Here is a 17,750-nt window from a genome sequence, read left to right as displayed (position 1 = left end):
CAGCAGCTGGACGAAACTGCTCCCGCTGATTTTTGACAAAAACGACAAAACCCCTCTTGTTTTTAAAACAAGCAGGACAAAGTCCATCACGTTATAATTTCAAACTGGCTGAAAACCCTCCCATAAAAGTCAAAGTGGAAAAAACCCTCCCATTTTTCAAACAATGCTTCAGAACAGTGGGAGGGGTTTTGTCCTACTTGTTCAAATCATTGGATGGGTTTTGTCCACCTTAATATTTTAGTGAGGTAGTTTTCGTACCCCTTGGAATTCCAATGGGAAGCATTTTGTCCATCATGTAAAAACAGCGGAGTTCTGTCCTAGACTCTGTATGGATATATAGACACGCTTCATACTAAGTCTTATGTATACCTCTCTTCCTCATGTGTGAGTTTAAAAAGCAAAATATTAACATTCAAATAGTCTTGAAAAAAATGTTAAAGTGAAAGTACCTTGTTTATATGATTTTAGATTTACCTTTAGTTTTCTGCAAGGATTCTAACAACCTTTTCCGTTCTTTCAGGTAGTTCCATGTAAGTTCTATTCCAATTTCTGTGTTACCATGGTAACAATCTTTCATTCTCAGTGAAGCCAGGAACCGTTGTTTCTCCTTGTTGACCTCAACAACCTTAGCAACAACAGTCTGGCCCGGCTGGTAAAATACCTTAATGTCTGGTACCCTTTTATCCACAGCATACTGGACAAGTGAAAAGTATTAACAATTATTAATGACTGATAACACATAACCTTAAATTAAAGTTACAAAAATTGTTGAAAGGAAGAAAACAATTCTGAAGTTGTTCATATTGTAAACTGTTGAGGACTATCTTTACTCATTAAAGACCAGTTTGCAGCCAGCATTCTGACAACAATCAATTCTATCACTTTATTTATTTTTTACATTCACACTAACACAATTCACAGCAACTTTCAACCCTTTAATGGTGGGACATAATATGCCTCTTGAAAGTTTATTCCCAGCATGAGCTGGTACCTGGCTAGTTCATGAGCTGGTACCTATACAGTACCAGCCACCTTCTGACAGCCACTGGGATGGCTTTCTCACATGATGATGAAATAAGAAGGGCTTTAAACCTAAAGAAGGGAGGGGGAATTGATCTGAAATCAGCAATTTTAATCACAGTGGCCATTTACACTTGTTTTACTGTATACTTCTGGGCACATTCTGTTATAATTATACAGGTTAAAGTCATTTCTTTGGTTTACATACAAGTACTTGTTATACCATCACCTTTTGAAATTCAAAAACATACTTCTCAACATTGCAGATGAACATAATATCTTAAAACTGTTCTTCAAATAATTATCATATGATATCCTACCTGCATAGGAACAAGCCCAAACAATCCATTTGCAAACTCCACAAATATACCGTAGGACATTATGTTCCTCACAACTCCGGGCAACATCATACCTGGCTGAAATAATTGTAATAACATTTGTAAAACACATACAGCTGTTTGTAAAACACATATGCCCCTCCCTCCTATGATGGCCCGTTGGAGGCAACTGTTGATGTAATTATGTATGCTGTAACCTTGACCTTTGATCAGATGGCTTCAAAAACAGCTGAGGTCATCTACTGACTGCAGGCAATCATATAATGAAATTTAAGGCCAATGACCAAGGTGATTTTCAGTCTCAAATGATCAAGGTGATTTTCAGTCTCAAGGTCATTGTGACTTTGACCTTTGACCTCCTGTCCCCGATTAAGGATCATCTACAGAACAAAAGCAATTAACAAGCAAGTTTGGTAACTGTAAGCCTAAGGGTTCTTAAGTAATTGAACAGAAAATATTTTCATTTTCAAGGCTGCTGTGACCTTCACATTTGACCTACTGACCCAAAAATAATAGGGATCATTTACTGACCACAGGCAATCATCCTATGAAGTTAGAGGACTTATGTCAAAGCAATCTTAAGTTACTCAGCAGAAACCATTTTCAGTCTCTAGGTCACTGTGACCTTGACCTTTGACCTACTGATCCCCTAAACTATCAGGGTAATCTATTAATCATTCAATAAAGTTTGATGACTTTAGGTCAAAGCATTTTTTTTACTGAGCAGGAACCATTGTCTCGATGCCATTATGTCTTTGACCTCTTAAGCAATAAGGATCATTTACTGACCGCAGGCCATCATCCTAAAAAAGTATAAAAGTTGACTCCTGTGAACACAAGCATTCTCTAGTTATTGATCAGAAATCAAATTGTCTACCACATGACCAACAATTGGCAAAACAATAAACCTCTATTTCTTTGAAATGGAATGTAAAGGAGATGGAATTCACTGGGGATGGAACTCATTTCAACTGGTCTTAAGGCAATTGTATAAGTTTGGAACCTTTCTTTACGCAAAGCAGAGTTTCATTACCTTTGGTTTTATCAATTAACACATAGGCCCTTTTCTTTGTGTAGCAAAATCAAGTTTGGAACCTTTCTTTACGCAAAGCAGAGTTTCATTACCTTTGGTTTTATCAATTAACACATAGGCCCTTTTCTTTGTGTAGCAAAATCCAGTTGTAGTGTTAGAGATACAGGTATTACTCCAGGATAATGCCATGTACCAATAACTTCCAGTTTTATCAACATGCATTAATACCTTAAAGACATCCAATGGCTATCTTTCAATAAAATATTTCATATTTAGATATTTGCTTCAAATGTAGTAAATCCTGAAACAAATTGACAAGTATTTAACAGTAATGTGTGAGGTATGACTTACTGTGAGAGGATCAAATGTTGTAACAAAGTCCTCCTCATTCTCAGCTGATGTCAGAAGGCAAGGTTTACATGTCAATAACTGGAATACTGTTAAAGTCATTCTCTTCAAAATTTATAATTTATTTTACATCTAAGTTGAACATAAGTAACAGTTAAAAGCTCGATAAAACAAGAAATTAAATAAAAAAGCAAAACTAAGTAGCTTTGTGGAAATAAATTGCACATGAGCAACTGAACAACTATGTATCATAGCTGTTTGAATTGGTAATCTAACAACAATACAGCATCGTGGTAGTCATTGTGCAGATTAAGTAAACTTTGCTTCAGTCTGAATCTTGTATGTTACTACAGGGTTTGTTTTTATGTATGCTTGTTCTGGTATAGTAGGAAATGTTAATTCAGGCTGACTTGGAATAAAATGTAAAGTGTGACTGGGTCAGAAGGAATGTGTAGTCAGGCTGGGTAAGAAGAAAATGCGAGGTGAGACTGGGTTAGAGGAAAATGTGAAGTGAGACTGGGTCAGGGTTAGAAGGAAATGTGAAGTGAGACTGGGTCAGGGTTAGAAGGAAATGTGAAGTGAGACTGGGTCAGGGTTAGAAGGAAATGTCAAGTGAGACTGGGTCAGGGTTAGAAGGAAATGTGAAGTCAGTCAGGGTTAAGAGGAAATGTGGTCAGACTGGGTTAGAAGAAAATGTGAAGTCTGATTGGGTAAGAAGAAAATGTGAAGTCCGATTGGGTAAGAAGAAAATGTGAAGTCAGACTGAGTTAGAAGGAAATGTGAAGTCTGATTGGGTTAGAAGAAAATGTGAAGTCAGACTGGGTTAGAAGGAAATGTGAAGTCAGACTGGGTTAGAAGGAAATGTGAAGTCTGACTGGGTTAGAAGAAAATGTGAAGTCAGACTGGGTTAGAAGAAAATGTGAAGTCAGACTGGGTTAGAAGAAAATGTGAAGTCTGATTGGGTTAGAAGAAAATGTGAAGTCCGATTGGGTAAGAAGAAAATGTGAAGTCAGACTGAGTTAGAAGGAAATGTGAAGTCTGATTGGGTTTAAGAAAATGTGAAGTCAGACTGGGTTAGAAGGAATGTGAAGTCAGACTGGTTAGAAGGAAATGTGAAGTCTGACTGGTAGAAAAATGTGAAGTCAGACTGGTAGAAGAAATGTGAAGTCAGACTGGTTAGAAGGAAATGTGAAGTCTGACTGGGTTAGAAGAAAATGTGAAGTCAGACTGGGTTAGAAGGAAATGTGAAGTCTGACTGGGTTAGAAGAAAATGTGAAGTCTGGTTGGGTTAGAAGAAAATGTGAAGTCTGATTGGGTTAGAAGAAAATGTGGTCAGACCGGGTTAGAAGGAAATGTGAAGTCTGACTGGGTTAGAAGAAAATGTGAAGGGAGACTGATTAAATATTCAGAATTTTGTTTCTTTCTTCATTCAAAGTTTCTGAAAAAGAGTTGCACACAAATTTTACAGTTCAGAGTCCTATTCTTTACCTGATTTCAACAGGTCTTGAATCTTCTGTTTTAGTATTGTTAATCATGTTGCAAATGTTATTTTAAATATGAGCTTGAAAGGATACAGGCATTTTGGATTTGTGCCAATACATCGCATGTTCTATGACATCACCAGGTTTGTACATATTCCATAACGCATCACACATCTCCATGGAGTCTGAGAGGTGTGTCTTGGGAAGGAACGCCTTCATGTGGGAGGAGACAAGCTCAACATCGACACCTGTTTCAGTCTTTTTCAAAACTTTACATTTCACTTTCTGTCAAATATAAAGAAAACTTTATCATTTCAATGTTATATGCTAAATATTTTGTCAAATGTATTTATTTATTTCTTTGCCAAGCAAAGGCAACTGATTTTTCAAATCTTGTGACAGTAATGATTTTTTTCCCTAAGAATCAAGAATGTAAAATATTACTGACAGTTGTAATCAATGCAAGTCATTTGTTAATATTGAGAAATTACTGTATTACCATAGGACTACTGTAAAATGTTAAATTTCAAGTGAAAATGTTTTTGTGGTTTTACCCGAAACAGTTTGCTGCAATATAAATTTGAGGATTTCGGCTTATCAGGATAAAAGAATGGGACTTTCACTTGTCTGTTAGGATTTAATTTCATGGATATACACAACAATGAAATCTGCGAAAATATATTAATGATTTCATAGTATATCTTTAGCCATATCTTGTAACATACTCACATGAATGATTCTAGGAGTAGGTATTAAATGCACAGTTACCTACCTTGCCAGCTTTAAAGTCCTTTGGCATTTCTTTTGTTCTCTGTCCAAACTCTGTCTTCCCTTCAAGCTAGACATAAAATTTTAAATAAATTATTACAGTATAACACTGATTGCTTGAAGTTGCATCTGTGCTTCAAAATTGCAATCATTATTCACTAATATAGCTATAAATAAGTCTTAAATTTAGCATTTCTATAGGTATATATAAGGTAACTCACACCTGCAAGTTTTTCTGTAAACAGGAAAGTAAGAGCTAAAATCAGGACATAAAGATCATTTTAACTAAATAACCATTTCCATGACTATTTCTGTGTCTTCCTAAAAATAAATTCTGCTTTATATATTTGTGAATAAATCTTAATTGTGAAACCCCATTCCATGTCTTACTGTCACCTCAGAACAAAATATAGGTATTTGCATTGTTGACATAAAGAAGTAGTTGGCCATTTTTTGTGCTGTGGTGAAGCTATCTGCACTATAAAGAGGCAATCTATGTTTCAAGTATATAAAAACCCAACTAATTTCATACAAATGTTGAAAACCTTAATCCATGTGTATATACTGCCAAGTGAAACATCTATAAATATGAACATTTTCTTAAGCAAAGTTGTCGTTTCAGACTGAGGAAAAATCGATTTTGGCTTACCTAGTCAAATTTCCTGAACTGAGACATACATAATTTCACTAATTTAGCAATCATAATATTACTGGGAGACAGTAGTGTAAACAGTACTCACCACAAAAGTCAACGTGAGTTTTTTGGTTGGGGGGTTAACATGTACAACTTTACATCTGACTACCTGGCCCTTAAAGAAAACTTTCTCTGGGTACTCAATAGGCTCTGTGCTTAACATGGCCCTTGGGGTCAAACCCTACAAACAAACAGTAAACATATATCATTCCATGATAACAATATCCGTTCTGAAAGTGATATACACATATCCTGCATCATTTTCTGTTTCTTTATTCATCTTTATGGAATACTATTAGAAGAGATTTTAAGCTTGTTTGCAATTTATTTGTCTGCATTTCCTTTAATACTGATTAAAGTCATTTTTATTTCTAAAAAACACTCACACCTAAGTTAGAGATCGTACAAACTGAAGTCAAATTTTGTTCAATTTAGAAGTAATTCTCTATACCTTTACGCCAGTGTGCCATTTAGAGGAACTATTTTTCCTGCGGTCAGTCTGATATTGTAAAGTTTGTCCAAAACTGATCCCTTAACCCTTAGCATGCTGAACACGATTGATTCTGCCTTTGCGACCTGTGTAGATTATGATCAGCCTGCACATCCATACAGTCTGATCAAGATCTGCACTGTTCACTATTCAGTCAGTATCATCATGGTAAGTATCACTATTTAACAGTAAATGGTACTGTCCAAATTGAAAGATGGACAAGTTCATTATAGAAATTAAGCAGGGTAAGGGTTAAGAACATAGTATATTTACCATAACATCACTGTAGAATCGGACAAAACATCCAAAGTCTTTGATAGCCGAGATATAACCCTCGAGTATCTGTCCAACCTCTATCTGGTGGTAGTTCGAGATCACCGGGTATTTACTATTTATCAGAGATTTCTTGTGGGTCAAGGTCACGTTTGAACGCTTCTTGTTTACAAACAATACCTGGAATACAAGAAAGCTGGGTATTTCCAAACAATATCATTTACAAATAAATGATCAAATAAAGGCTTCAGCCATTTAAAAAAATAACTTTGATGAACAAATACTACTTTCATCATCAATTTGTCTAAAGCCATATTGTTTTCATTGAAAAAATTTTATTAATAATAGAAAGAATTTCATTTCTGTAACACTGTGAATTCATTATAAATAGCATCTTTCACTATGTAGATGACTGTCAAAACATTATTCATACTTTTATTAAAGTAACAGGTCAATGTGTCAATGATTTTTTCTATTAACTTTTACTATTTTTTTCAATCAAAACTTAACTCCTGAATAATCCAAACAAATTGCACATTGTAAAATATTGTAAACTAGGGTTGGACTGGCAATCATACAGTGGTATATCTTATTTTAGACTGTGCTGTGGTATGTACTGTACAAGCAGAAATTTTCGCGAGGGTTTAAATTTCGCTATATTCATGAGGCCCTACATATCGCGAAAATTAATCCTTGCGTAAATATTCACCATTAGTATTATTCAAATTCAAGTAGGATACAATTTTTACAATTTCGCGAATATTAAACCTCGTTAGGTTTAACTGATAAAATATCAGCAAATAGTCATTATTCAGTAATAGTCGAAAACAATTTTGCATTGTTTATTCAACATTTTTGTTGAAATAGTGTTTCAAATAACATTTTTCTTCACTTTGTTGTCTACTTACTGTATATTCAAAATAACCTGTACACATGATTTGCGTATATGTGTTCATCAGGATCAACCAAAATGGTAAAATCAGTACACATTGAATAAAGCAATCCGTACTTACCCTACATTTGATTTTATCATCTGCTTTGAATTTCTGTTCTGGATGTTGCAGTGTTACGTCTGCCATTTGCATTGTGGGTATCATTCCCATGATTCCCTTGTGTACTTCAACACTGATCCCTTTCTTCTCCAACTTCTTCACTTTACACTGTGAATTGAAATTTGCAATCAAACACAATGTAAATGTGTTACACACAGAAATGTTCAGATTTAGTTTGACATTTTTTTCTGCATTAACCCTGTATCTGCAACAAAATTTCAGTTAAAATATGGCCATCAGGTACCCACAAGTATTTCTGGATTTCATACCAGTATTAATTATCACAGTTTTATGCAAACATCCGACTACTTTCCAACATAAATCAGTGGAGAAAGTACTTCAGATGAACCATCTTCAGCGATATAAATGTATTGATATAAATAGTAATACACCCTAGTAAGCCAACAAGCCCGCTTAGCTCAGTAAGCAGAGCGTTGGTCTATGGATTGCGGGGTCGTGAGTTTGATCCTCGGGTGCGGCATATGTTCTCCGTGACTATTTGATAAACGACATTGTGTCTGAAATCATTAGTCCTCCACCTCTGATTCATGTGGGGAAGTTGGCAGTTACTTGCAGAGAACAGGTCTGTACTGGTAAAGAACCCAGGAACGTTGGTTAGGTTAACTGCCCGCCCTTACATGACTGAAATACTGTTGAAGAACGGCGATAAACCCAAAACAAGAGGGTCATGATGACCCTGCATCGCTCACCTGAGTAATATGAGCTACATGTTTCAAATGTCAAACTGATGATTTTTAGAATTTTTTTGGAAGATTTTCCGATGTACAATCAAGTAACCCCTGGGGCGGGGCCAATTTTACCCCGGGGGTCATGATTTGAACAAAGTTTTTAGAAGTCTACTAGGCAATGCTACATATCAAATATCTAAGATCTAGGCCTTCTGGTTTATTTTTAGAAAATTTTGAAGATTTTTCTATGTACAATCAAGTAACCCCACGGGGCGGGGGTCAATTTGACCCAGGGAGTCATGATTTGAACAAAGTTTTTAGAAGTCTACTAGGCAATGCTACATATCAAATATCTAAGATCTAGGCCTTCTGGTTTATTTTTAGCAAATTTATGAAGATTTCCCTATGTACAATCAAGTAACCCCTGGGGCTGGGTCAATTTGACCCTTGGGGGTAAAGATTTGAACAAATTTTGTAGAGGTCCACTAGGCAATGCTTCATGTCAAATATCTAAGCTCTAGGCCTTCTGGTTTATTTTAAGAAAATTTTGAAGATTTTTCTATGTACAATCAAGTTACCCCGTGGGGCGGGGGTCAATTTGACCCCAGGGGTCATGATTTGAATAAATTTTGTAGAAGTCTACTAGGCAATGCTACATGTCAAATATCTAAGACCTAGGCCTTCTGGTTTATTTTTTAAACAAGAGGGCCAAGATGGCCCAAGGTCGCTCACCTAAGAAGCACTCCATAACAGTGTAAAACATGTTTGACCTAGTGATTTCATGGAAACAAATATTCTGACCAATTTTCATTAAGACTGGACCAAAAAATTGGTCTCTTGCGATAAAACAAGCATTTTCTTAGATATGACCTAGTTTTTTACCCTAGATGACCCATGTTCAAACTCGATCTAGATTTTATCAAGGCAATCATTCTGACCAAAATTCATGAAGATCAATTGAAAAATACAGCCTCTATCACATACACAAGTTTTTTCTTTGATTTGACCAAGTGACCTAGTTTTTGACCTCAGATGACCCATATTCAAATTCGACCTAGATTTCATGAAGGCAATCATCCTGACCAAATTTCATGAAGATCAATTGAAAAATACATCCTCCATTGCATACACAATGTTTTTCTTCGATTTGACCTAGTGACCTAGTTTTTGATCCCAGATGACCCATTTTCGAACTCGGCCTAGATTTTATCAAGGTAATCATTCTGGCTAAAATTCATGAAGGTCAGTTGAACAATACAGCCTCTATTGCATACACAAGGTTTTTCTTTGATTTGACCTAGTGACCTAGTTTTTGACCCCAGATGACCCATTTTCGAACTTGGTCTAAATTTCATCAAGGTAATCATTCTGATCAAAATTCATGAAGATCAATTGAAAAATACATTCTCTATCGCATACACAAGGTTTTTCTTTGACTTGACCTAGTGACCTAGTTTTTGACCCGAGATGACCCATTTTCAAACTCGGCCTAGATTTCATCAAGGTTATCATTCTGACTAATATTCATGAAGAAGAACTGAAAAATACAGCCTCTATCGCATACACAAGGTTTTTCTTTGATTTGACCTAGTGACCTAGTTTTTGACCCGAGATGACCCATTTTCGAACTCGGCTTAGATTTCATCAAGGTTATCATTCTGACCAATATTAATGAAGATTAATTGAAAAATACTGCCTCTATCGCATACACAAGGTTTTTCTTTGATTCGACCTAGTGACCTAGTTTTTGACCCGAGATGACCCATTTTCGAACTCGGCCTAGATTTTATCAAGGCAATCATTCTGACCAATACTCATAAAGATCAATTGAAAAATACAGCCTCTATCTCATACACAAGGTTTTTCTTTGATTTGACCTAGTGACCTAGTTTTTGATCCGAGATGACCCATTTTCAAAATCGGCCTAGATTTCATCAAGGTTATCATTCTGACCAATATTCATGAAGATTAATTGAAAAATACAGTCTCTATTGCATACACAAGGTTTTTCTTTGATTTGACCTAGTGACCTAGTTTTTGACCCGAGATGACTCATTTTCGAACTCGGCCTAGATTTCATCAAGGTTATCATTCTGACCAATATTCATGAAGATTAATTGAAAAATTGAAAAGTACAGCCTCTATCGCATACACAAGCTAAATGTTGACAGACGACAGACGCCGGACATCGAGCGATCAGAAAAACTCACCTGAGCATTGCTCAGGTGAGCTAAAAAATTTGAAGATTTTCCTATGTTAAATCAAGTGACACCTGGGGCGGGGTCAATTTTGACCCCAGGAGTCATGATTTGAACAAATGTTGTAGAGGTCCACTAGGCAATGCTACATGTCAAATATCTAAGCTCTAGGTCTTCTGGTTTGTTTTTAGAAAATTTTGAAGATTTTCCTATGTAAAATCAAGTGACCCCTAGGATGGTGTCAATTTTGACCCCTGGGGTCATGATTTAAACAAATTTTGTAGAGGTCCACTAGGCAATGCTACATGTAAAATATATAAGCTCTAGGCCTTCTTGTTTATTTTTATAATTTTTTTTGAAAATTTTCCTATGTAAAATCAAGTAAGCCCTGGGGCAGGGTCAATTTTGACCCCGGGGTCATGATTTGAATAATTTTTGTAGAGGTCCACTAGGCAATGCTACAAGTCAAATATCTAAGCTCTAGGGCTTCTGGTTTTTGAGAAGAAGATTTTTTAAGATTTTCCTATGTAAAATAAAGTGACCCCTGGGGCGGGGTCATAATTTGAACAAACTTGGTAGAGGTCCAATAGGCAATGCTTCACACCAAATATCTAAGCTCTAGGGCTTCTGGTTTTTGAGAAGAAGATTTTTAAAGTTTTTCCTTTCGGTTGCCAGGGCAACCAGAGTTTTGCATGGAATTCAATTCTTTGAAAAATTTTGAAAGGGGGCCACACAAGGATCATTCCTGTGAAGTTTGGTGTAATTCTGCCCAGTGGTTTTCAAGAAGAAGATTTTTTTAGAAATTGTTGAAGCACGACAGATGACGGACATCAAGCGGTCACAAAAGCTCACCTTGTCACTTTGTGACAGGTGAGCTAAAAACAAACAAACAAATAGTAAGCCAACAAAGAGTCAAGATTGTAGAAATTGTTTTTTTTTAAAAATAAAACTCTGTGTGTGTGTGTGTTCAGGTTTAGGCTCTTTTTTTAACAATTTTTCAGTCATATAAATGACAATGTCTACTTGTAACAGTGAGTGCAATACCCAACTTTATAGTGCTGCCTCTCTGGAATACCCCACCCAGTCACATTATCCTGACACCATGCTGACCAGTCCTAGTGCTATCCTCTTAATGCCGAGCGCCAAGTGAGAAAGCTACCAGTACCATTTTTCATGTCTTTGGTACGATGTGGCCTGGGATTGAACCCATGACCTCCTGCACTAAAATCGGGTACTCTACCACTGGGCTACCGTGACAGTTTTTATTAAAACTGTGACAAGCACATTTATAAAGCATCTGTAAGTTCTAGCCAGCAATTTTGGAACCTTGTATACTCATTTTATGTGTAACAAGGCATTTGATTAACTGTGAAATCATTTAATATTGTGGGCATGAAATTTCATGGTTTGAGTTATAACTGCAATTCTGAGTTAGGAATCCATGGACTTTCAAATATAAAATGAGTGGGAATTTTACAAGTTTGCTGGAATTTAATTCTACAGATTGACCCAACCTTGAAATTCAGGAAAATAAATCATTCACAAATATTCATAATTTTACAGTATTGTAATTGGTAATATTTAGTGGATTAATTCTACTGTAGGTTAGGATTAACTTCATGTATCTGTATCACCATCAAATAAAATGAGCCGCACCATGAGAAAACCAACATAGTGCGTTTACGGCCAGCATGGATCCAGACCAGACTGCGCATCTGCGCAGTCTGGTCAGGATACATGCTGTTTGCTTTCAAAGCCTACTGTGAAATCATTTTATTCGCGCAGAACGAATTTTCGCGTAATTCACGCTAGGACTGATGCGCGAATTAAAGACCACACTATTATTTATTTTTTATTTTATTTTTTCATTTCTAAAATTGAAACACGCGAATTAAAGCCTGTGCGAAACAGTCCTTTTTCACATTTGCGCGAAATTTCATGCCAGCGAATTTAAATGATTTCACAGTTTTGCAATTAGAGAAAGCATTAGCGAACAGCATGGATCCTGACCAGACTGCACGGATGCGCAGGCTGGTCTGGATCCATGCTGTTTGCAAATGCACTATGTTGGTTTTCTCACGGTGCGGCTCATTAATAATGAAACATCCTCTTTAAAATAACAAAAACACAACCCTCTTCATACAATACTGAAATAATCTTTACAGTTTTACATGTAAACTTTACTTGTAATAAAAACTTCTACAGCAATTTTTGCCTGGAAATCTCTACGTCTCAGTTAAGATTTAATGTCACATTAAAAGTTTTAAAATATTCCAACTATACTTACATCTAATATATCGCCTGGCTTTACATCTGTTATCCTCATATACTTCTCGTCTAATACACTCCTGTAAAATTACCCATTTAACTTATACTATGTCACAAGCAAAAATAATCAAGACATCAAAATTTATTAAAGCTGACAGAAACAAGGAGCTGCGTTCAAAAACGCTTGATGCCCCCAGTGGCATCCTTGTCGATACAAAGCAACCTAAGTCCAAAACGAGTTCAAGGTCAAGGTCAAACTGAGGTCAGGTGATGTCTGAAGATGAGGAATGGTCACAAGTTACATCTGCATTAGTATCAAGTCATTCTAGTTAGGGGTATTGATGCTAGACGAAACGGTCCCATTTGGTTAACCTCGTACGGACGGACAGGATAATCACTATATGCCTCCCGCATCAGTAGATGCCGGGGGCATACAAATAGTTCTATTAGTATACAAGGTGTAGAGGTGCAGATATTTCTATCTTTATCAAAATCTTCATTGAAAATTATATGTACTTCATCTCAGACTCATATGTTGAAGTTACAAGTCCCTAGCAGAGAACATGTCAATTCTGGTACAGAATCCATGAACACTGGGGAAAACGGCATCATAAACCAATACAAAAACTTTTGCGCTGAGTAACGGACTCTTCTCATAAAATAGTCTAGAGCAGACCAACCTAGATGGGAAGCCTAACTTCTCCAACCAATTGTTTCAGAACCATATGGTCACAAAAATAGCAGGGTTATATTAAATGATTTAGGTATTACTGACTTACAGATGTGGCTGCCATAAATGGCAAGACTTAGTACAGGCTGCTGCCAGCATTGACTGGCGAGATTTGAGCTAGGTGCGGCCACTAACCAGATAGACTGTGCATCCAATGTAACAAGTGAGGCTTTGGATACAGGGGCAAATAAAAAGCTAGTTAATGCTCGATACCTTAACTATCCCATTCTACAACTCTCTGTCCTTTTCATGTGTTTCCTTGACCAGAGCAACCATAGTGCATTAGTCAAGGATGATTAAGCTGATGCACCATGCAGATATAATGAATACTTACTGTTTCATTGTAACAATTACAAGTGCCTCCATTGGGTAAAATCCTAACACCCGACATCTGAAATATACACAAAGTAAACCCACTATTGAATCAATACTGAAAAATAATTAATCAAGTGTTTTATGTTGAATTAAACTATTAATAAAATGTAAAAAACAATCTTTATCAACAAAAAAAATCTCTCAATTTTTGATTTCAATATGGAACAAGAACTGTCCATAAGACAACCTGCACGACTATTTGACAATTTTTATATTGAACAAGGGCCAGAACGTTAATTGTAGTCAGACAAGACTTACATAACCAAATTATTTTACAGTAATGATAAAAATTTGCAAACAACTAAAAATTTGTAAAGAGGAAGGACCATATTTTAAATAAATTTCAACCAACAGTTCTCTAACATGGTTTAATATGTATGTTTAATGAGAAAGATATATTGCAATATAAGTTTCAATCCAGTATTATGAAGCTGTCACTGAGATACAGCTTGACAGTAAGTGGCACACAGAAAAGGCAATTAATTTCAATCCAAATCAATCAAGAGTTATCTTACATGGTTATGTAAGAAAGTCTTAAGACCAGGAAGCATTGTGTTAAGTTTCAATAAAACATAATGCAGGTATTACTGAGCTACTGTTTGAAAGGTAACTGCCTGCAAAACTTCAACAAAAATGGTTCAAAATTTATACTAAATTCAACCAAGAACTAGAAAATGCTTTTGTAAAAAAGCGCATGTCTCCCCAAATGCAAAGTCCTATAGGCAAGAAGTCAATAGGGGTCAGGAGCGAAAGTCAAAGAGACACTGATGGTTGGCTGCAATAGGGATCATCAACTTGGCATGTCCAGTCATCCCGCTAAATTTCAACACTCTGGGCCTAGTGGTTCTCAAGTCACTGTTCAGGCTCCTGTGACCTTGACCTTTGATCAAGTGACCTCAAAATAAATAGGGGTCATCTACTCTGAATGTCCAATCATCCTATTAAGTTTCAACATTGTAGGTCAAGTGGTTCTCAAGTTAGTTCCAAAAAATTATTTTACATGAACAGGCCACTGTGACCTTGACCTTTAATTGACTGACTCCAAAATCAATAGGGGTCATCTACTCTGCATGTTCAATCATCCTATGAAGTTTCAACATTCTGGGTCAAGTGGTTCTCAAGTTATTGATCAGAACTGGTTATCAATGTTCAGGCCCCTGTGACCTTGACCTTTAACGGAGTGACCCCAAAAACAATAGGGGTCATTTACTCTGTATGAACAATCATCCTATGAAGTTTCAACATTCTGGGTTGAGAGGTTCTCAAGTTATTGATTGGAAATGGTTTTCCATGTTCAGGCCCCTGTGGCCTTGACCTTTAATAGAGTGACCCCAAAATCGTTAGGGGTATCTACTCTGCATGACCAATCATCCTATTAAGTTTCAACATTCTGGGTCAAGTGGTTCTCAAGTTACTGACCGGAAATGGTTTTCAATGTTCAGGCCCCTGTGACCTTGACCTTTAATGGAGTGATCCCAAAATCGATAGGGGTCATCTACTTTGAATGTACAATCATCCTGTGATGTTTCAACATTCTGGTTAAAGTGGTTCTCCAGTTATTGATCGGAAATGGTTTTCCATGTTCAGGCACCTGTGACCTTGACCTTTGATGGAGTGACCCCAAAATCAATAGGGGTCATCTACTCTTCATGATCAATCATCCTATGAAGTTTCAACATTCTGGGTCAAGTGGTTCTCTAGTTATTGATCGGAAATGGTTTTCGATGTTCAGGCCCCTGTGACCTTGACCTTTGACGGAGTGACCCCAAAATCATTAGGGGTCATCTACTCTTCATGATCAATCATCCTATGAAGTTTCAACATTCTGGGTCAAGTGGTTCTCTAGTTATTGATCGGAAATGGTTTTCAATGTTCGGGCCCCTGTGACCTTGACCTTTGACGGAGTGACCCCAAAATCAATAGGGATCATCTACTCTTCATGACCAATCATCCTATTAAGTTTCAACATTCTGGGTCAAGTGGTTCTCTAGTTATTGATCAGAAATGGTTTTCAATGTTCAGGCCCCTGTGACCTTGACCTTTGACGGAGTGACCCCAAAATCAAAAGGGGTAATCTACTCTTCATGACCAATCATCCTATGAAGTTTCAACATTCTGAGTCAAGTGGTTCTCAAGTTATTGATCGGAAATGGTTTTCAATGTTCAGGCCCCTGTGACCTTGACCTTTGATGGAGTGACCCCAAAATCAAAAGGGGTAATCTACTCTTCATGACCAATCATCCTATGAAGTTTCAACATTCTGAGTCAAGTGGTTCTCTAGTTATTGATCGGAAATGGTTTTCAATGTTCAGGCCCCTGTGACCTTGACCTTTGATGGAGTGACCCCAAAACAATAGGGGTCATCTACTCTTCATGACCAATCATCCTATGAAGTTTCAACATTCTGGGTCAAGTGGTTCTCTAGTTATTGATCGGAAATGGTTTTCAATGTTCAGGCCCCTGTGACCTTGACCTTTGACAGAGTGACCCCAAAAACAATAGGGGTCGTCTACTCCAGCAGCCCTACAACTCTATGAAGTTTGAAGGTTCTAGGTCAAATGGTTCTCCAGTTATTGCTCAGAAATGAAGTGTGACGTATGGACGGACGGACAGACGGACAGGGCAAAAACAATATGTCTCCTGGGGGAGACATAATTATCTAACATAGTTATTCCAGTAGATACGATGACTAGCAATCCTTGTGTGAAGTTTCAATCCGATACATGCAATGGTAAGTGAGATATGACCTTAAAGGCGAAACTTAAACCAAACTGTGATGTCAACATGCGTGCGAGTAGAACAGCTCTCACTATTCTTCAAATAGTTTAGTCAAAAACACTGACTTCACAAATGTTAACGGGGCCTCCGTGGCCGAGTGGTTAAGGTCGCTGACTTCAAATCACTTGCCCCTCATCGATGTGGGTTCGAGCCTCACTCGGGGCGTTGAATTCTTCATGTGAGGAAGCCATCCAGCTGGCTTACGGAAGGTCGGTGGTTCTACCCAGGTGCCCGCTCGTGATGAAATAATGCACGGAGGACCTGGGGTCTTCCTCCACCATTAAAAAGCTGGAAAGTCGCCATATGACCTATCATGTGTCGGTGCGACGTAAAACCCAACAAAAAAAACCAAAAAAAAACAAGAGCACCGCCTTGCGGGTGCTGACGCTCATCTGATTTTTTTGTATAATAGAAATATTGTCCTACCCATGAATTTCTAAGTCTAAAAAGGGCCATCATTCTTGCAAAAAGCAGGATAGAGTTATGTTTCTTGATGTACAGTGTCCACTTATGATGGTGAAAAACTGTTGCAAGTTTTAAAGCAATAGCTTTGATAGTTTAGGAGAAAAGTTGCCTTAAACATAATACTCAACCAAGAAAATGATTTTCTAAGTCCAAAAGGGGCAATAATTATTGCAAAATGCAGGATGGAGTTATGTTGCTTGCTGTACAGGGTCAGCTTATGATGGTGAACAAGTGTTGCAAGTTTCAAAGCAATAGCTTTGATAGTTTAAGAGAAAAAGTTGACCTAAACATAAAACTTAACCAAGAAATCTGATATTTTCTAAGTCCAAAAGGGGCCATAAATCTTGCAAAAAGCAGGATGGAGTTATGTTTCTTGCTGTACAGGGTCAGCTTATGATGGTGAACAAGTGTTGCAAGTTTTAAAGCAATAGCTTTGATAGTTTAGGATAAAAGCTGACCTAAACATAAAACTTAACCAAGAAAACTGATTTCTAAGTCCAAAAGGGGCAATAATTCTTGCAAAAAGCAAGATGGAGTTATGTTTCTTGATGTACAGGGTCTGCTTATGATGGTGAACAAGTATTCCAAGTTTCAAAGCAATAGCTTTGATAGTTTAGGAGAAAAGTTGACCTAAACATAAAACTTAACCAAGAAATCTGATATTTTCTTAGTACAAAAGGGGCCATAAATCTTGCAAAAAGCAAGATGGAGTTATGTTTCTTGCTATACAGGGTCAGCTTATGATGGTGA

General features: G+C 37.0%; 1 protein-coding gene across 1 annotated transcript in view; it reads right to left on the bottom strand.

Annotated features, from left to right (window-relative positions):
* Window positions 1-17,750, bottom strand: part of LOC123546220 (protein RRP5 homolog) — a 71,000-nt gene that overhangs the window by 40,778 nt on the left and 12,472 nt on the right. Inside the window, exons 12-21 of the mRNA XM_053551486.1 lie at window positions 13,717-13,773; window positions 12,672-12,732; window positions 7,459-7,605; window positions 6,446-6,625; window positions 5,729-5,863; window positions 4,993-5,058; window positions 4,314-4,505; window positions 2,743-2,820; window positions 1,341-1,436; window positions 475-694 (exon numbers count right to left, since the gene is read on the bottom strand). Of these exons, the coding sequence (XP_053407461.1) occupies window positions 475-694; window positions 1,341-1,436; window positions 2,743-2,820; window positions 4,314-4,505; window positions 4,993-5,058; window positions 5,729-5,863; window positions 6,446-6,625; window positions 7,459-7,605; window positions 12,672-12,732; window positions 13,717-13,773 (1,232 nt within the window). The remainder of the gene's footprint in view (window positions 1-474; window positions 695-1,340; window positions 1,437-2,742; window positions 2,821-4,313; window positions 4,506-4,992; window positions 5,059-5,728; window positions 5,864-6,445; window positions 6,626-7,458; window positions 7,606-12,671; window positions 12,733-13,716; window positions 13,774-17,750) is intronic.

Source organism: Mercenaria mercenaria, chromosome 9 (assembly GCF_021730395.1).
Source record: "Mercenaria mercenaria strain notata chromosome 9, MADL_Memer_1, whole genome shotgun sequence".
Classification (NCBI taxonomy): Eukaryota; Metazoa; Mollusca; class Bivalvia; order Venerida; family Veneridae; genus Mercenaria; species Mercenaria mercenaria.
Note: the sequence above shows the minus strand (reverse complement) of the source record. Positions and strands in the feature narration are given on the sequence as shown.